Source organism: Mustela erminea, chromosome 12 (assembly GCF_009829155.1).
Source record: "Mustela erminea isolate mMusErm1 chromosome 12, mMusErm1.Pri, whole genome shotgun sequence".
Taxonomy (NCBI): domain Eukaryota; kingdom Metazoa; phylum Chordata; class Mammalia; order Carnivora; family Mustelidae; genus Mustela; species Mustela erminea.
The window spans coordinates 1,936,485-1,956,491 of NC_045625.1; the positions used below are offsets into that span (position 1 = coordinate 1,936,485).

The 20,007-nt window shown below is 64.4% G+C and overlaps 1 protein-coding gene across 2 annotated transcripts in view; it reads left to right on the forward strand.

Annotated features, from left to right (window-relative positions):
- The first annotated feature begins 2,214 nt into the window (after window positions 1-2,214).
- The window catches only part of COL5A1 (collagen type V alpha 1 chain), a 139,102-nt gene continuing 121,309 nt past the window's right edge, over window positions 2,215-20,007 (forward strand). For both annotated transcript variants that reach the window (XM_032306372.1, XM_032306373.1), the window contains exon 1: window positions 2,215-2,781. In XM_032306372.1, coding sequence (XP_032162263.1) covers window positions 2,658-2,781 — 124 coding nt within the window. In that variant the 5' untranslated portion in view covers window positions 2,215-2,657. The remainder of the gene's footprint in view (window positions 2,782-20,007) is intronic.

The following is a 20,007-nucleotide window of genomic DNA, read 5'->3' on the forward strand; positions in this document are numbered from 1 at the left end:
GGTGGGTGACAGACTGGGCACCCCCAGGCCATGCTGAAAGGACCCTGGTGTCTCCTCACCACAGACTCTCCAGAGCCAAGAGCTAAATGCAGTTTTCACCGGCTCTTCATTTTAATCAGTCGTGGGAGGTCCGGGGTGGGGGCTGGGGGGATGCTGGGCTTGGGGTCACAAAACGTCACTGTTGTGTGAATCTGGGTGAGGGGATCAACGTGTCTCGGGCCCGAAGGGCAATTGGTCTGAGAAATCTGGCTCCAGCACAGATGAGCTGGCATTTGGGGTGAGTCCCTGACCCTGCTGCGTCCCCTGGAGGGTGGCTGGCTGTCTCACCGTGCCCACCGGCGTTCAAGCTGTGATCCAGACAGTCAAGTTCTCCTACAGCCCCAGGACGGTGGGTCGGGCCGCCCAGTTTGGGGCCTTTTCTTTGACTTTCCTGGTGGGATGGAAACTTGCCTCCCGACCTACCTCCAGGCTTGGATGGAGAGGAAACCCACCTTCGTCAGCTTGGCCAAGACCTCGTGCTCCTTGATCTCCAGAGATAGGGCAGGATGCATCTGACTCGTCTGCTCAGGGCCGTGAGCTGCCAACCTTCTTGTCCCTGCAGAGAGGGAGGCTGGGTGGGCGCTTGACGGGCCCACTGAGTGTCCAGGAGGGACTGCCCTGTGTCCTTGGGGGAGACGCTGGAACCCCAAGTCTGTAGTGTTTCCCGGTAGCCAGGCCACTGACCTATGTCAGCACCCCAGGTCAAGGAGGGAGGCTGGCCTTCCCATGGGTGGGAGGCATGCTAGGACCCAGACAGGGCTGGGGCCCGGGGGCTCGGAAGTGTTAGGTGGAAGGTCTCATTAAGTTGCATAAAAGGACCAGCTCTAGCGTTACCAACACACACACACACACACCCCTCCCTCATACATAAACACATGCATGCACACAGCTCACACACACTCTTCCCTTAATCATGGGTATGATTTACACAGGTTGCAAAAAACCCCAAAACACAAAAAAACCCAAAGAATGATAAAAGCCGGAAAGAACAGTCTGCTTTACTTAGCGTGTCTCACGCACCTCTCCATGCTCTGTCGGCATGTGGGAGGGCACACGGGGTAGACGGGGAACCAGCCAGGAAGCTGGCAGCCGCCACCCACCACCCACCTCAAGAAGCAACATGTGGCCGTCCCAGCCCAGTGAACTTTCCCCCGTATTTCTAGAATGGTGGGGACTGAGGGTATTTGGGGAGTGCCCCACCGGTCTGGATGTAGCTGGAGACCGGGAGACAGGCCCCTGCCCCGTCCCAGCACGCAGGCGGGAAAACTGTGGGCTGAGGGGGGTGGGGGTGGACGCCTCAGGGGGCGCGGACAAAACTTTTGATTCGCCTTCACCCCTTCTCTTTCTAAGAACCAGCTCGGCAGCTCTCCCAGAAGGGAGGCTTTCTGGGCCTGGGGTGCCGATGGAAGGGGCAGCCCACTGCTCCAGGGACACCTCCCCAAGGCCTAAAGAAGTGAGGGGAGGCGCCCCGCAGCGGTCCCCAGGGCAGCAGGTCCTGGCCCCTACTCCTTTGCCTGTTGTCACCTCCCCAAGGGGCATCTTCTCTGGTTGCCTCTTGTGGCAGAGGGGTCACCAGGGAGGAGGCAGAAGTGAGGAGGGGGGTGGGGGGGTGTCTGCCAACTGCCCCTGATTAAGACCCCAGATGCGCAACCTCCAAGCTCCTTCCGGGACCCTTGGGAAGTCAGACCCTACTTGGGCTCCCGCGCCCAGTCTGCAGGGAGGGGGAAGGTGCAGGGCGGGTCCTCTGGGCGGGTAGACGAGATGGTCACAGTCTTGGGCGCCCCGATCTGGCAGGATTAGACGTTCAGTCTCCGCCCAGAAGACGAGCTCCGAACTCCTCCACGTAAAAGAAAAAGTTGGGCCGCGCTGCAACTTTTTTTCTTTTTTAACCCAAAGTGATCAAACCCGGGGTCCCGCCAGCGTAGCTCCTGGGGGTGGGCCAGGTGCGGGCACCCGGGCGGGAAGGGTCGGGGGCCCGGGGGGTGGGGGGCCGCGCGGCGCGTCCGCGCGCACTCGCGGGCCGACGGCGCCGCCCCCGCCCCGCGCCCGCGCCGGCCCCGGGCCAGCCCCTTCCTCGCCGCGACTCGCCCGCTGGCCCCACCCCCGCGCCCGCGGCGCCCAGTGGGAGGCGGGGGCCGGCCCGGCCGAGCGCGGCCTCGCGCTCTGATTTGCTGCGGGCGCGGGGGATCGACAGCCTCGGCGGGTGCCTTCCCGGCGCGCGGGGGGGAGGCGAAGGGGGGAAAAGCGCACGGCGCCCAAGGCGAGGTCGGCACTCCCGGTCCCCGCGGCTGGCGCACGACCTCGCTCGAGCGGAGCGTCCAGGGGAGCGGGTCGCGGGGCGGCGGCGGCGAGGAGGCGGCGAGAAGGAGTCGGAGGAGGCGAGGAGGCGCGGGCTGCGAGCCGAGTGGGGTCCCGGCCGCCCCGGGGCCAAGGTCGACCCCCGCCCGCGGGCGAGCGCGCCAGCCGGCCCCGGCCCGAAGCCGCCGCCACAAAGAGAACGCAGGCGCCGGCTCCCCATGACTTCCTGAAGCGCGCGGTCCCCGCCGAGTCCGCTCCCTCCCGGGCCGTGCCCCGCGCCCCCGCGTGTCCCCGCGCGCCCCGACCCGCGCCCCGCCGGCATGGACGTCCACACCCGCTGGAAAGCGCGCAGCCCGCCGCGCCCGGGCGCCCCGCTGCTGTCCCCGCCGCCGTCGCTGCTGCTGCTGCTGCTGCTGCTGTGGGCGCCGCCTCCGAGCCGCGCAGGTAAGGGCCGGGCGCGGGGGCGGCTGTCATCGCGGCCCCGCCGGCCTCCCTGGCGCTGTCCCCGGGCTCGGGACGGCGCGGGCCGCCTCCCCGAAGGCCGGCCGTGAGCGCGGGGGACGGAGACGCGCCAGCGCGGTGCCCCGCGCGCCCAAGGGCCGGCCGAGGGGGCTGTCGCGCGCGCCGGGGCAGGACCCCGCGTCCGAGCAGCCAGAGGGGCTGTCCACGAGGCCGGCAAACTTTGTCCCGAAACTTAGCTTCTCCCGCAGCACTCGCGCGGCTGCCCAACTTCCTCTCCTGGAAACGGGGAAGGGTCGCCCCCTAGAGTCACAGCCTGTCCATTCAGGCCGGGCTGCCGGGCGAGGGGACACTGGTCGCTGGTGGGGGGATCTCAGAGGCTTGAGCCCCCAAGCCCTGCCCTTCTCGCCCAGGCACACGCTAGGCCCCGTCTCTGCTCTTCTCTGAGTCTTGCCATCCTGGCCACTAAGTGCCCCTCTGCCGGGGAGCCAGGAGCCTGGTAGACCAGCTCTGCTCCTAATCCCACCCCCCAAACCTCCTGACCCCCTGGGAGGCAGGTTGTGTGTGTGATGGGGGAGGTCGGGAAGCGTGGCTCAGATGGTGCCCAGATGGGGCACTCCTCCTGCCAGAGGTCTCACGTGGAGGGAGCCCTCTCCCATGGGGAGTCCTACAGCTCCCCACTCCCTCCCACTCAGCCTCCCGGTGGGACAGTGGATTCTAAGCATCACCTTGGTGATCACCTGTGCAATGGGTCTTCACACAGCCTCAGACACCAGCAGCCCCAGAACCCCCCCCCCCCGCCCCAGTACCCATTAATAGGCGGGGAGACAAGGCTCGGGGCTGCTGGTGCCAGGTCAGGAAAAGTGAGGGGCACAGGGGTGGGGCAGTGGGCTCAGCTGGCCCAGCTGGCGGGAGGGAGGACTCTGCTGCCGCCCCCTTCTCTCCTCCGCTTTGTAATTTGAAACCATGTGGGAAGAATCACTTTCCATGTTCCGCTGGCCAATTAAGATACTCTCTCCCTTTTTCCTGGCATGTTGAGCGTGTGGTGGGCCAAAGGCTATGAGCAGGAGTCAGTGTGTCCCGCCAACATGGGGCTGGGGGAGACACGGGGTGCCGAGCCTAGCTCTGGGGACCTGCTGTCTTAAACCCGGGATGCCAGTAACCTGCCCAAGATCGCGGGCTGACTCTGGGGATCAGCTGAAGACGGAGGACAGTCGTGGTCTCCAGGACAGTGGCCTGCAGCGGACTGGGGGATGTGGTCAGGGGGCCCTGGGTGTTAACGGTGTCCTGCTCCCCAAGGGCGAGGGCGGCCCCTTGGAAGCAGAGGCATGGCAGAAGGGCCGAGAACTTGCACAGTTGGCTTTGGTCAGAACGGCACTTTGAAAGCACGGGAAGAAGTCACTTTTCTGAGCAGGTTCCTGACCTGCCCCCACTTCCCAGGGTGGGATGGGTTTTGAAGTCCGGGGCAGGGCAGCGCGGGGGTCCCTTGTGGGTGGCCAGGGCACCCCAGATGCTTGAGGCGGGAGCCTGTTCTCTCCATTTTGGGACTCGCCAGATGTTTTCCGAGTTTTCCCTGAACATGGCTCTTTTTTCCTACCTTCTCCTTGGCCAAGTGTGTGAAGGAATGAAAAGTAAGATTGCATTTGGGGCCGGTTAACGTTGTAAGGCGCGAGGGAGAGTATGTGAAATGAAACATGACCCCAATATTTGGAAATTGAGGTCATCTCCTCAGCCCAGCATTGGGCGGCTCTGGTCACGTGACGGCTTCTTGCAGTAATTTTGTGGGCAGGGTTGTCCAAGTTTTGCGGGGCTTGACAGATGCGAAATGGTTAAATTCCCTCTGACTCAATCAAGTTGGCCGGAGAGACACCCTTTTCCATCCTTCCCCCTCGCCCGCCTCCCCAGAAGAGAACAGGCAGTGGGAGGAGCTCCGGGGCCCTCCTTGCCCTCATCGGGGTCCAGATTTCAGTGACAGGAGGGGCTGCGGCTGCGGTCACTGCCCAGCCCAGCACAGTGACCACCCGGCAGGGCCGCAGGCAGGAGTGTCTTCCTGGGGCCAGAGCCCAGAGGGCCTTCTCTTGTGATGTTGCTCCAGGGCCCTTTCTGGGGTGCTGGCCAGAGCCTGCCCCGTTACCCCACCCTTCAGATATTTCTGGACGGCCACCGCGGCCACGCCCTTAGCCCAGCACAGCTGATGCCTGCCTGCCCCGCCCCTGCCTTCTGGCCCTCTGGGCCTGCCTCCTCCCTGGATGTCAGACACGGCTTGGGTGGAGCCGAGGGGGGCGGGGAGCAGATGCCCACTGCCCCCTGCCCCCACTTAATAACAGGACAGCAGAGGCCAGACTAGCGGTGAGCCCCGAGAGTCAGGGATGAGTCACCAACACCCCTGAGGCACGCTGGCTGAGCCCGCCCTGGAGCCTGCGGGCCGCATTGAAGGAGCAAAGCAGGGTCCCTGCCCCTGGAGACCCTGGGCCCTGGTCACCTTGGTCATGGATGTGCTGACCCCTGCCTGGCCGTGTCATCTCACTGGACCCTCACACCGGCCTGCAGGATGAGGGACCCCAGATTCCGGGTCGGTCTGGCCAATGCTTCTGACATGGCCACGCCTCAGTGCTTCAGACTTGGGGGGGGGGGCGGGGGGGCACCTCTTCACCTCCATTTATCAGCTCTCCCTGGGGGAGGCCTGGTGTCCCGAGCAGTGTGGGGAGGTCCTGCCCCCTGTGGCCCCAGGGTGAGGGCCGTGTTGCTTTGGCTCCCCGCTCCCTCCCCCTCCCCCTCCCCCCTTTCTTTTCCACTGGAATGCCTTCCAGAGGGACCAGATGGGCTGCAGCCTCCACTCTCCGTTCCTTCGTTCCTTCGCTTTAACTGGCCCTTCACGCATCCTCAAGACCTGGCTGGACCCTGAGGGCCCTCCCCGCAGGCGATCCGGAGGGCTATGGGAGGACAGAGGTGAAGGGGGCAGAGCTCCTCACTGCTGGAGCTCTGAAGTCTTCTGGGCGGGAGCACAGGGCTTTGTTCCACTCTTCATTTTTGTGCCAAGTGTCACGTGTCACCTTACATGTCTGGGAGGGCTGGCCCCACTGGGGAGATCTGGGGAAGCTTCCTGGAGGAGGTGATGCCAAACTTGGTCTTTCCCGCCCTCTTCTTCCCCTTCCTTAGCAGGTGCCCTCCCCCACCTCTGGCTTTACTCTTGTCCCCACCCCCCCCTTCTCGGCAGGACATTCCAAACTAGGCCTCTCTGGTGTTCGTGTTCTCTGGGGCTGCTTCCCTTGGCTGGAAAGCCCCTCATTAACTCGGTTGGCAAGGCGCCCCCAGCTCCGCTTGTCCTGGGAGGGCTGTGCTTCAGAAGAGGCCGCAGTGAGAAAGAGGGGGTCTCTGCGGGGTGGGGGGCATGGATGGAGACCTGGGAGCTTCCTTAACCCCGTCTGCGCCTGCATGCGAGGCCGGTGCCCGGAGTGGTTGGGTGAGTTCTGCAGACAAACTGATGGCCTCGGCTGTGGTGAGGGGGTGGCTTCTGGCCGTGACTTTGGGTTCTTGTGCTGGGGGACAGGCAGTTAGGTGTGGGAGGGGGTATCTGATGGCTGAACCCCAGGGGCGGCATGGATAGTCGCGGGGTTTCGCCTCTGAGACCTGCTCGGGGTGGCTGGTCTGGGCCAGTCACTCTGCCTCATCTTTCCTATCTGGAAAATGGGCCGAGTTGCTTTGAGGGGTGGCCGTGAGGACTGCCCGCTGTCGCGTGAGCCCCGCGTAAGGGAGGACACGCCATGGCTGCTGTTTGGGTGGCATTTCTGCACGAGGAACCGAGCAAGCGAGCACACTGTGACCGCTGCCCCCCATCCCAGAAGTAGCCCAGCAGAGGGAGGTGTGGCTGTCCAAGGAGGCCCCAATTCCCAGAGGCTTCTATCTCCCCTGGGCTGGGTCAGTGTGCGCCCCTCATCGGCTCCACGTCGCCTCCTGGGTCATTTGCACGAGTCGCCTGGGACACGCTTGACAAGCCCCTTGGGCACATGTGCGTGTTTCTGGGTGTACGTGTCGGGCACGTGCTCATGCGTGACATGCTGATTTGTGTGGGTCCACGTGTCTGTGTGTCCTGTCTCTGCGTGTGCCTATGTCTCGTGGTCTCCCGAGGACCTTCTGTGTTTGGGCAGCCCGGGACAAGGTGACACTGACCTCCCTATCATGGGTGCCCCCGCCAGCCCCGCCAGATGGGAGACTCAGAGAGGAACCGTGGCCGTGGAGCCCGCTGGGGAGCCACGAGGTGGGGGTCCTGCAAGGTCCTGCCGGGCCCCATCCTTTGATGAGAGGCTTTTCCTCACAGGAGGGTGGCGATGAGATGCTGCAGTTCCTCTCCTCGTGTATGTGGGTTCCCCCGCAGAAGGCACTCCGGTGTCTGCACTCTGCCAAATGTCCCTCTTAAGATCTCTGGCCTGGCGTGGCTCCGGGGATCCTGAGATCCTGAAGGCGGAGCCGGCTTTGTCTCTTCTCACGGGCAGACCTGCAGGGCGGGGGGCATAGCATGGGGAACCCTGTGTGGGTGATGCTCAGGCTGGCCACACCCCAGCTCCACTCCTACCAACTGTGAGTTTAGCACCCCCGTGCCTCAGTTTCCCTACTTTTAAGAAGAGGATGACAGTCCTAAGTCCTGCAGGGCTCTTTGTGGGGGTTCGGTGCGTAGCATGTGCAGAGCACGGAGCGAGCCCAGTTACCAGTGTGCGTCCTTCCTAGACCCCGAGGCCGCCCTAGGCAGTGGCTGTGGGGTCCTGCTTGCCGGCTGGCTGCGTGACTGGGCCCCTCTGTCTCCCGTGGACGGTCACACTAGTGCCTCCCACATGGGGGAAACAGAAGAAGTGGTGACACAGGAAATGTGCCACTTATTAGACTGCTCGCTGGGACATCCGTGGTGCTGAGGCCAAGGGGCGGAGGAAGCTCCCCTTCCTCCGCGGGCCACCTCCATTCTGCGAGGAGGAGTTGAGTCCAGAGATGGGAACGGACCTGCCCACATCCCCCCCACCGCGGGGCTCTGGTGTTCCGCCTCCGTGACGGGACCACGAGTGACGGCAGGTGCCCTGGACATGTTCACGCTGGGGGGCGCGCAGGTGGGGGCTTTGCCGGCTCAGATGCTGCTCGGTGCTGGCGCTGTCCCAGGTGGCATGGGACGAAGGAATGCTCGGCTGGCTGTGCGGGGTGTGTGTGTGTGTGTGTGTGTGTGTGACCGTGCGAGGGGGTGTGTGGCCGTGAGGGTGTGTGTGTGGCCGTGCGGGGGTGTGACCGTGCCGGGGGGGGGGGGGGGGGGTGTGTGGCCGTGCGGGGGGGGGGGTGTGTGTGTGTGTGTGTGGCCGTGTGTGTGTGTGGCTGTGAGGGTGTGTGTGGCCCTGAGAGGGTGTGTGTGGCCGTGAGGGTGTGTGTGTGGCCGTGCGGGGGTGTGTGGCCATGTGGTGCGGGTCATGGGGGTCACTCGGTCTGAGGCATCGCCGTCAGGGGTGACTCACCCCGCGTTTTCTGGCAGAGCCCAGCCTCCCTGGTAGCCCCCGTGAGCCGTGAGTGTCGCCATTCCTCGGGGCCTCAGGCCCAAGAAACGGAAGCCCAGTCTGACCCAGTTTCCCCAAACTTCCATGGCCCAGAGCGGCGGGGGCACTGCGACGTCTCTGAGTGCCCGCGCGAGGGTCCTGGGCTTCCAGCACCTGCTGGGCGGCCTGTGCGGCTGGTCCTCGGTCCTCGGGGCCAGCGCCGTGGCCGCCGGGCCGCTGTGAGCTCTGGTCACCGCCGGCCGCAAGCCGCGTGGGCGCGCGCGGGCGGCCGCGGTGGCTGCGGGGCTGGAGCTCTGGAGAGCCGCGGTCGCACGCGGACAGACACCAGGACAGCGCGCGCTTTAACGGCCCCGCAGGGCGGCCGCGGTGGTCTTCCGCCCCGCGCAGGGTGGCCGAGAGCGGCCGCGAGCAGCTCCGGCCGCCGTTCCCCCCGGTGGAGGGTCCGAGGGCCGCGGAGAGGCTGGGCCCTGCGCCCGACGGGTGGGGCCTCCCGCGCGGCTCCGATCTGTGCCGGCCCCGGCGGCGGGTGCGCGCGCGAGCAGCGGGTCAGCGTCCGGCCGCCTGGGAGCCTCCGGGGCAGCGGGGGACCCAGACTAGCACCGCACCGGGGACGGTCCCGCAGCAAACGGCGCAGTTACTGCAGGTGGGGCTGCAGGTGGGGCTGCCACTGGCCAATCAGAGGGGAGGCACCTTCGAGCCCCGAGATGTGCTGGCCAATCAGAAGGGAGGCCCCTTCCAGCGGGGGCGGGGGAGGGAGCACTGGCCAATCAGGGGGGAGGCACCTATCCGCCCTGTGGCGCGCTGGCCAATCAGAGTCCAGCCTGTTTTGTCCGGCCCGGAGGTCGCTAGAGGCCTGCCCTGGGCGGGTTTGAAGCGAGGCGCTGCCTGGAGGACCGAGGGCGCTTTCCCAGCTGCGTCCTTCCTCTGGTTCCCGGTCCTCTTCAGGGAGACCCCGGCGGGGCTCCCCCGAGCCTGCGCTGGGTGCGCTGGTCCCACCCCGCAGAGGCGCACGTGGAGGCTTTGCAGACGGCCGGTCCCCCGCCCCCGAGCGAGAAGCGCCCTCCTGCGGGTGTGGACCGGGAATGGGACGGGGAGTGGGACCGGGTGTGGGACCGGGAGTGGGACCCGGAGTGGGACCGGGAGTGGGACCGGGAGTGGGACCGGGAGTGGCACCCGGAGTGGGACCGGGAGTGGGACCGGGAGTGGCACCCGGAGTGGGACCGGGAGTGGGACCGGGAGTGGCACCCGGAGTGGGACCGGGAGTGGGACCCGGAGTGGGACCCGGAGTGGGACCGGGTGTGGGACCGGGAGTGGCACCCGGAGTGGCACCCGGAGTGGGACCCGGAGTGGGACCCGGAGTGGGACCCGGAGTGGGACCGGGAGTGGCACCCGGAGTGGGACCGGGAGTGGGACCCGGAGTGGGACCCGGAGTGGGACCCGGAGTGGGACCGGGAGTGGGACTGGGTGTGGGACCCGGAGTGGGACCGGGAGTGGGACCGGGTGTGGGACCGGTGCAGATGCTGGTGCGGGTTGCCGTTCTCCACGCCCGCCCGGGGAGGAGACCTTGGCACCTTGGGGCTCTCCTGTCTTTGTGCGGGAGAACGAGGTGGTGTCCTGCGCACGGTGGGTGGTCTGGGAGCCTTGGCCTCCCTGTCTCTTTCATCTGATACTGGGCTGGTCAGGTCCCACCATAGGGCGCCTTGCTGAATGTCAAGGCCTTCTTGCGGAGGACATTCCAGCAGCTGTGCACCCAGTGGGCCCCTGGTGCCCTGGCCACCTAGATGGGTTCCTGGAGCAGGTGCCAGGAGAGCCGGGAGCCCGGAGATCTGCAGGGGGCATGCAGGGAGATGGGGACGAGGAACGGCCCCCTCTCATCCCGGTTGCGGGAAGCCTGAGCCCTGTTTGGGCCTCGCCTGTGTTCCGGGTCTGTAGGGTGAAGTGACTGGGACCTCTTTCCTGTTCTGTGTTCCCTGGAGACAGTGTGCGGTGCTGGGGGGGCCCCCAGCTTGCTCTGGGGGAAGGAGTTGGAGGAGGTGGTCTCTGGTGCCAGCGCCCCGCAGAGACGCTGCTGTCCTTCAGAGGAGATAGTAGGGGCGTTCCTGCTGCTTTTATGCAGAGGAGGAAGGGACCCCAGCTTCCAGGTCCTCTTAGACTAAAAATGCTTGCCCCAGAGGGCAGGAGCGACCAGGCCTTTCTAGGCTGGAAGCTCAGGAACAGGGTTTCCGAATGGGGTTATTTTCCAGGGAATTACTCAGTTATTCCGAGTCTTAGTTTAGATAAGGGCCCTTTAGCACAGCAAGTCCTGCTTGGACAGTGGCTGTATTTCACTGAACTTGGGGAACCCAGGCAGGGCCTCTTGGACACCCAGGGTGGTGGGGCTAGCATGGGGGGCTGTGAGCAGCGAGCTCTAGGGAGGAGATGGAGTCAGCCCAGAGTGGGGGAGGGAGGGGCTGGTGGGGAGGCCGGAGCTCTCTCAGGGTCACCCTTTCTCCCTGGTTAGGTAAGTTGCAGGCTTCAGGATCCGTGGTGGTGTGTGTGTGTGGTGGGGGGACACCTACAAGGGGAGAAGGGCCAGGAGGGAAGAGGAGGAGGCCGGGGCTCCCCACTCCCACGCCTGCCCTGCTTTCTTGGCGTGGTCCCACCTTCAAGAAGCAGTGATCAGGGCAAATTTTGAAGGTAGCACAGCAGCTCCCCACAATCCATGTGGGGTCGACCAGAGTTTGCCCACGGCTAACCTCATGCCATCCAGCCCCACCCCCCTCCTCTGCACCCCACGGACTGTGCCACTGACCCCTGATGTCCCATCATACTCAGCTATGACTCTGCCCAGCACACTCAGTGTGGGTCCTTCCCTCTCTGTGCTGTGTCTGTGCGGGGCCTGAGGGACACGGAGATGAGCTCAGAGCTGGTGTCCTGGGCCAGAGGACCGTAGCGTTGCACGTAGGGGGGCTCCTCACTCCCCTGGGAGCTGGAAGGGCAGGCGCCTGCATCTTGCCGGTGCCGAGAGCCCCTCTGTGTGTCCCAGTTTTCCCATCTGTGAAGTGGGCACAGGAGCACTGCCTGTCTCAGAAGCCTGCTGGAAGGTCGGGAGGAATCGGCCCAGGAACTGCCTGAGGACCGTCACAGCGCTGCTTCTCATGGTCACCGCTGCGGTGTGTTCAGTGCAGGACACGAGTCTGGGGCCTCCATGTGGGTAGATGGGGGGCAGCTCATTCAGGCCTCAGAGCTGAGCCCCTTGGGACTTGCTAAGGTGCCACGGGAGAGAAGGTGGCACCCTTCGGTGTCCTCTTTAGGCCCAAGGACAATGTGGGCCAGGCCCGTGGGGCAGGCTCTGGGCTCTCCACCTGCTCCGGGCCCTGAGTGGGACACTCGCAAGACAGGACACTGGGTGCCCTCTGCATGTGCGACTCTGTTTCCCCGGGGGCTCTCAGGTTGCTGGGGCCAAAGAGCAGAGGACAGGGTATGGCCAGGCGTGGCCCAGCCCAGAAGCTGGGGCTGAGGACTGCGGGGACACGGGAGGCCTGGCAGTGGCTTCAGCTGGAGCAGGCCTCCCCTCACCATCGCCCCACCCCCAGGGATGTCCTGGCCCCAAGGGCTGGTCCTGAGACAGCAGCTTTGCTGGCAGTTTGCAAAAGGCTGCAGCTCCCTGAGTCTGGGACCCCGGCCTGGCAACTTGGTGGTTTCTGGGCTTGACTGTGAGCTGGGGGGGTGGGGGTGCAGGTCTGCTTTCCTGTGTGGGGGGCTGTGAGCGGGCTCAGCCGGGGATCCCCCAGGACGAGAGCAGAAGATGGAGCCCGGGCCTGGACCTCCTCCGGGGCTCCCTGTCCCTGTGTGGGGCCAGCCCCCGTCCCTCCTGCCGGCCACCGCTCCTTTGAGTTTTGAAATGAAAGTTCAGGAGAAGAGGGTGGGAAGCCGATGAGTCAGCACGCAGGACGAGGACAGTAGCTTTGGAGGCCAAGAGAGCAGGGTGTGGCCCCGGCTGTGGGACCTCCAGTGCCTCACTGGACCTCTCTGATCCGAGTTAGCTTACCTCCAGCTGAGAGGCAACGGCAGCACGCAGAAGGGCGGCCGGGGGATCTGCGGATTTGCGCGCGTGGCCTGTGTGTGGATGCAGAGCCCGTGGCGTGCTGTCCTGGACCCTGCGTTCAGGGCAGCAGGGCAGACAGAGTCATGCGAATAACAGTAATGCCTGTGGTCAAGGTCGTCAGTGCAGTTACTAGCAGGTCGTGAAAGCACCGTATAACCCTGCGGTTCTTTTGTGCCTGTGGTTAGTACAGGCAGAGCCCGGGGAGGCAGGAACCGTCAAGGGGACAGTGGGGATAAGGCTTCTGGGTGAGAATTCAGGGCTCTGCTGGACTTGACTGGTGGCTGGCCAGTTAGTGCAGAGGGTCCAGCTGGTGATGGGGGCGAACCCAGGAGAGGTCGGTGCATTTGACAGGTAATACTCCCTGGGGGCTGCCGTCCAAGGTTCTGCACCGAACACTGAGGAGCTACTTTGTCGGGGTGTGGGGGCGCGAGGCCCGAGAGCAGACAGGCCCGGGCTCCTGGGGAAGGAACTGGAGGTCTTTCTGGGACTCAGTAAGCCTCTGGCCTCTGGCTTCAGGGTGGTTTTGCTGGTGAATCCACTCAGAACTGGAGGGCTTGGGGGTTCCTGGGGTTGAAGTCTGCTGAGAAGTGGGGGGACCAGACCCCTGGGGTGGGCTTTGCTACCCGCTGTCCTGCCTCTGGGAGGGGAAGCCCATGGTCTTGGATCTCCACCATCGGGGGGATGGTGTGTGAACCTCGCAGATTCGTCCTGGGACTTGTAGCCTGGAGGTCTCAGGTCTGTCCCGGGGTTCCTTCTGTTCCAGGAGGGTTTGTGGCCACTGTTTGCCAGGTCCCTCTGGTGGCGGACGGCACCCCAGGTGGAAAGTGCCGGAATCCAGGCTCCAGCGCTGCTGGTTTTCACTGGTCGCCATAAACCACAGGGTTTCCAGCTTCTTAACGCTTCCTGCTCGCCAGGAATATAGTGAGCGCTGCTTCAACTTGCAGACACTCCCCGTTTTCCTTAAGTCACGGCCTCCCGTTGTGTCCGTGCCACCAGGGCCCACCGGCGGAGAGGAGCATGCCGGGGGCACTGTCGGCCAGGGCCGCACTGTTGGGCCCCCAAGCTCCAAATCAGCCCATCCTTGCACTCTCTGCGGCGGCCTGGGCCCGTCCGTGTGGACAGGTGCCCACCTCCACTTCCCGGGCCCGTCCGATTGTAGACGGTACCTGGCCCTGGGAGGCTGCCGTCCCGGGCTGGAAGGCGCATGTCCCCACAAGAGGGTGGGGACGTGGGGACAGTCCCTTTGGCTTGACTCTCCTGTCCGTTCTCGGGCCTGCCCACCATTCTGGTGGGCCGCAGCTCAGCTGGGAGGCCTCAGGCTCTGGGCTCAGGGGGCGTTTTCAGCACCCCGCGCGCGTCTCCTGGTGAACGGACGTAGGCAGAGCAGGAGGGAGGTACGCTTGATTGAGAAGCTTCTCTGAAGGTAAAGAGTGAGATTCTCTGCGGCTTTTTTCCCTTTTTGCACCGTTTTGACAGAGTGACACCTTCCAAGGTGACACCTCCTTCATTCCACGTGCTGGAGCCCGAGGCCCGCAGAAGGCTCAGCACGAGCGAGCGGCCGCTCACGGCCTCTAGGATATTGGGTCTCAGCTACAGGGAATCTGATTCCGTGCAGCCTCTTGGGAACAGGCCCCGGTGTGCAGAGCTAGAGTCAGAGAGCAGACCTCGCGGCGGGGGCCGGGGGTCTTGGCCGCCTCCTTCTTCTCCGGGGCCCTCATCCCCGCAGCGGGGGGCTGGCGGGGGAGGCTGGCGAACCCCGCTGGCCACCACGCGTGACCTCTCTGCCCCCTCTGGAGGAGCTCTGCAGGGGTAGGTCTCGGGGCCTGTGCTGGGCTGTGGGGAGAGAGTTTGTAGGAGCGGGTGAACTGCCTGGTCTGAGTCCGTTTTTCCATTTCAGCGGGAAGGAAAGAGCGGGGAGCGGAGCCCAGCCGGGTGGGCCTTGCCTGTTTAGTACCAGCGGACACACGAGGAAGGAGACGCGTGTGGATCCGTGCCCGCCGACCGCAGGGTGTAAAGATAAGGGTGCGGCCGCCTTGAGCGGTTCTCCGCTCCCAGGGCCGTGGGGGGGGTGGGGCAGCCCCTCCGATGTCCTTAGAGTTGAGCTGGTGTGGCTGAGCTGCGGGGGAAGCTGGGCCAGGACCCGATCCACATCTTTAAACCATCAGCGTTTCCGTGAAGGAGAGTAAGCCCCTGAGAACCAAGCCCCGGGGCCCGATTTCCGAACCCGCCTTTATCTTCCTAGCACGGTGCCTAGGATGGATCCGAAAATCCAGGGAGAGCGCGCAGGTGTGTCAAGGACCGGAGCAAAAGCCTCTCGCCCTTGGTTTTCTCCTCGGATGGGTCACGAGTCCTGGAGAACCCTTCAGCCCCTCAGACGACTTGCTGCTTGGGTGACGCAGCCGTCCTGTGTGCGCGGGCCGGACGGGTTCAACCTGGAGAAGTTCAGGGAATCTGAATTTATTTGAAACCCAGGGAGGAGGGCTTATGGCGTGTCTGTGGTCCCGGGCAGGTCTGGTGGGGGGCCGCGTCGGGAGGCAGAAGTCCACACGGCCACGCTCGCGGCCACGGCACAGAAGACCCAAACCTCGAGACCAAGTACGGGGCGGGTTCACCCAGAGTCCCTGCTAGACACGCGGAGACCCAGGTGGGGCTTGGGTGGCCGGTGCTGCACCTCCTGGTGCGACCTGGCTCCCCTGTGCCTCAGTTTCTCTGTGTGTGCAGCGGAACTGGGCTGCGACCCTCACAGGCTGAGACTGACAGTTCAGGAGGCTCGGTGTGGAGCGGGGGAAGCAGGTGGGGGTGGTCTCTGGACCCTGTGGCCTCGCACGGTGCCTACGGCGGGGGGGGTGGGGGGGTGCGGTCCGTAAATGCTTGTGACCTTGAACGGAGAGATCTTCACAGACCCTCAGGGTGTTGGCCGATGTGTTTGGTCTTCCAAAGGAGGGTGGGCCGGTGTGGAGGGACCTGGGCTATTCTGGGGAAGGAGCAGGGTTCCGCGCTGGCTGGCGGAGGCGGGGACTCCGGGTGCGAGTCCCCTGCAGGGGCTCAGGGAGGGAGGACGGGGAGGATTTGGAATTTGGTCATGGAGGTCTGGAAGAACGCTTCTGCACTCCGGACCGGAGTCTGTGGGCCCGGCGCTCTGCGGGACCGTCCCCCCACGGACACTGATCTGTGCAGCGGCTGAGCATCCCAGGTCTCTCGAGGGACCCCCTGCAGATGACCTGTTTGCGGCAGGCGTGTGTGAGCGCGCAGGCGGGAGCACTGTCCCGGGAGCACCATCCCAGGAGCACTGTCCCGGGAGCACCGTCCCGGGAGCACACAGAGCTGCCCGGTGCCCCGAAGCCTCCCATGTGCCGGGCATTTCTGCCGGGATTGCTTACGTCCAGCCACCCCGGCGGGCGGCATTGTGGGGATGCGTCCGGTGACGCAGCCAACAAGGAGCAGACCTGAGATTCAAGCGCGGCTCTGAGTGCCCCGGCCGACCCCGCCAGCCGACTCCTCCTCTCTGTCTTCTGGATGATTTCTCAGCTCCCACCCGGCTCCCCAGCTGCCATCCCTCCAGAGGACCCTTTCCAGATCTGTCCACCTCAGACTCCTTTAATTCCCGGTAAATAACTTCCGGAAACCCCGTCAGCCCTGCTTTGGAATCCCGTAAACACCAGCCGCTCTGCCTGCCTCCTCCAGATCAGGACTGCTCTGGGCCCGTACCTCAGACGGCTTCTGTCGCGCAGGCCTTCCTGGGGGGTGACGGGCTTGTTCCTGTCGCCATAAGCGTCTTGCCTCCCGCCCGCCCGCGGAGCCCTGGATCCGGGGCGCGACGCCCTGAGCCACCTCCCTGGGCGAGCCTGGGCCGGCTCCTCCGTGTGCCATTCCCGGCTCTCCTGCTCCAGCCCTCCCCAGGCTGAACTTAAGCCCCAGCAAAGGCGCTGGGCTCCAGGGCTGAGCCTTCCTCCATAAACACTGAAGCCTGGTCCATATCTTGGCAAGAAAATAAGAACGAAAATCCTCCAAAGGGGGCCGGTCTGGTGTTTCTCGAGCCCCTCAGTAAAATAGTTCCTGGTCTGATTCGTGCAGCAGAGTAAACAGCCAGGGAGTGACTGCTCCCCAGAACGGCCGGGACAGCGCGCTGCTCTGGGCAGCCCATCTCTGGGGGATGTCAGGCTCAAGGCGCACACATTTTTCTCGGAGGACTCATGCCGGCTCTCCCTCTCGCGGCCCCTTCCTCCCGCTGTGACTTCCCAGCGCCTGGGGAAACTCCGGCTGCCGTGTCCGCCCAGCTGGGCCCAGCTGTGCAGGCCCTGCTCCCTCTCCGCACCCTCCCACACAGTGCTGTGTGCCCAGGCCCCTGGGAGATACAGCCCCGCTGCGGGCCTCGGGACGGGGGCTGAGCGCCAAGGTGGAGAGTGGCCGGGCTGGCAGTGCCCCCGGGGGTCCATCTCCACCCTCCTGTCCTGTGGCCCCAGGGCCCTCATGTCCCTTTTGCGTCCTGATCCCGGCCTTAGCTGTCCCAGCGCTCGAAGGAGGGGGCCGTGTGGCAGCTGCCCACTTGGATGGGAGAGAGAGGGCTCTCACGGAACGTTCTGGCTCAGACACGGTGCCCTGGGTCTGGCATTAATCACATCTCTCCTGGGCCACAAACTGCGTCCGAGCGTGTCACCAAGCTCCAGAGCTGTGAGCGAGGCTTGTGTGCCCAACACTGAGGGACTGTGCACAGCTTTGCCACGGGGCGGGAGGCTGAAGACAAGCCCTTCCTAGAACGCAGTTCAGCATTTACAGAGCTCCACAGTCTACGCTCTGCAGTGTCCTGAGAATCAGATGCTGCGCCCCTGGGACGGCACACAGCCTGGGCTCCCGGTCCTGTGGTCGGTGCACAGTGACCCCGGCTTGCCTCCCTTGCTGCCCCGTTCTGACACCCCAGGAGGGGGAGGGCAGTGCCTGTGGGGTGCTGGGGACACGGGGTCAGAAGTCAGTTGGGGACCCCCCTGCTGGTGGCCTAGGTGAACCGGGCCCCTGACCCATCTGGCTCCATGTCCCCCTCCACGTCCTTCCCCAGCCCTCCTGGGTCTGCACCCGGGGGCTCCGAGGGCGTGTTGGGGCCAGGCTGCCGGTTTGCCCGGAGTCGGGACTTTGGGTGAGTTCGTGCTGCCCGGGGTGTCCAGGGGACCCGTGCAGATGCCCAGAGGAGAGGCCGGGATGGGTGGGGAGGGGTGCGGCCCCTCCTTAGAGGTCTGCCCCGTCTCCTCTTCTTTCTGTAATTCTGTTTTTTTTTTTTTTTTTTAAATGAAAAAGGATAGATTTTTCATTAGAGTCATTTTGGAAAACACAAAAAAGTGCAGAAGACAATAAAGATCACTCATCATTCCAAAACGCAAACTCTGTTGGGTTGAAGCACGAAGAGTGAGGGTGGAGGGGAGACCAGGGGGGCTGGCCGGGAGATGAGGGCGCCGCGGGGGCCTCGGCCCGCAGCCCCACCCCTCGCCCCACACCCAGCGTCCTGTCCGCGGAGGGGGCGGCCCTGGAGTCCCAGCACAGCTCATCTGGGCTCTCTCCCTTCGCTTTATAAGGACAGCCCACTGCTCCCCGACACGACGGCTGTGAAAAGCCCAATTCACGGGCAGCGGCTCCTCTGATTGGACCGCGGGTCATTTCCATTTTTGATACTGTAAGTGCCCGGGCATTCCTGAAGGGGGAACGCCTTGGATTTTGCCCGAGCTGCTTCCATCCCAGACACCAGGGTGTCCGGTCTCAGTCTCGGGCTGCTCCTGGGTGGGGGGCGGGGCTGGGCCAGCAGAGACCCTCCCCTCTATGTGGGCGGGGAAGGGGGGCTGGGCAGCCTTTGCTCTCTGTGGGCTTTAAGGCACAGCACCCAGAGGAATTCAGGGCCTGATAAAGGCGGCATTCACTTGGCCCGGAGGGAAAGGATTAGTCACTGAGACGGGCTGGGAGAGCAGAGACACCATCTGGGAACGAGAAGCTGGGCCCTGCCTTCCTCCCGCGCCAGAACGCGTTCCAGATGGATCGGAGACGGGGTCTCTGCAAACGAAACCGTGCAGCGGCCAGCAGAAATCGTGGGAGACTGGGTTTTACCACCTGGGGGTGCGGAGGCCGTTCCCAGAAACCCCAGAAGTGAGAAGAGTAAGTTTGATTCCGCAAAAGTCAAGAGTTTTTCTCAGGCCAAAAGGAAACCCAAAACAACCAACCAGCATAAAAAAGAGGAGGAGGGACATGGACGGCAGCGAAGGGGTCGCTGGCTGTAATATTTGAAAGGCCTGTGAATCAGTAAGAAACGGCCAGAAACGACCCACACTACCCCCTCCTCGCCCCTTCTGCCCTGCCCCCTCCCCAGCAGAAGACGAGCTTAGTTCTTAGGAAACGAAATACAGAGAGTTCCTAAATGCACGAGAGCATGCTCGCTGGAAAGGAATGCAGGGGGAAACCCGGGGCCCCCAGCCTCCCGGCTGGGCAAAGGACACTCGCTGTTGCCTCCAGGCTGTGAGGGCAAGTGGGGGTTCTCCTGGGTCACCCCTCGAAGGCCGGCAGAGGCAGTATCTCTGACTGTTCCGGCGTTAAAAGGCACGTGCTCTGGGACCCGGCCACTCCAGCGGGTCTTGGAATTTCCCCTAATACTCCGTGCACACGCGTGTGTGTGGACGCCTGTGGGGTCGGGCAGCACCGTCTGGAAAAGCGGAGCACGGAAGTACCGGGTCCCGTCATCAGAGCCCCTCGGCGAAGAACGTTCTGCAGCCACTAAGAGAAAGGGCTGTCTTGGCTTTGCGTTTCCTGGAAGGGATGGGTCTCCTGGAGGCCGGAATGCAGGGAAGCAGCGAAGAGAGCTCCCGGTGGTGTGCGCCCCTCTCTAGGGAGAGGAAACACGCAGCCATCTGGGCTTGTGCGTGCACAGGTGGTGAGGACGCCCACAGGAGCGTTGGGACTCGTGCTCGCTGGAGTGGGCGGCTGGGCGTGGGGCGGCCCGTGGGCGGGGCGGGGGGCTCGTTGGAGCTTGGGGGCGGCTGCGAGGGGGCAGGTGTGTCCCTGAAGGAGAGGCCGGACAGGGAGGTGTGGGCTGGCTGCTCCGGGAGCCTCGCGCCTTTCCTGCTGGCAGGCGGCTGCTTTGGGCTGGAATGCCTTCGTCAATGAAGAAGGTTTGTGGTTAAGAAAGAGGAAAGAAACGAGCTATTCAGGAAGGGACTGGGCAGACGACTGTGCACGTACCGGTGGGTGCTGTTCTGACAGCAGGAGCACGCGTGGCTAGCGGCACAGAGCCAAAATTGTCCTCCACGACCCCCATCCACTCAGTGTGCAGGCGGGGAAACTGAGGCTGGCGCGTAGGTTACTGGAGTCGCACAGCCAGTTGGGGGCAAAGTCCATAGGTGTTGTCTGTGCCGATCCTCTGGGGCAGGGGCTGACCATGTGATCATTTGATAAACACGAAGGAATTGCCCAGCACCAAAAGCGCAGCCGGGAGGGCAGCTGGGATTCAGCCGGTTCCCCGCGGCTTCCACCGCGCAGCTCGCCTGCGAGGGCGGCACCTCCCCCGGTTCCGATGTCCCCCCTGGGGCGGCAGCCTCGCGCGTCGCTCCTCCTGTGCAGGTGGCA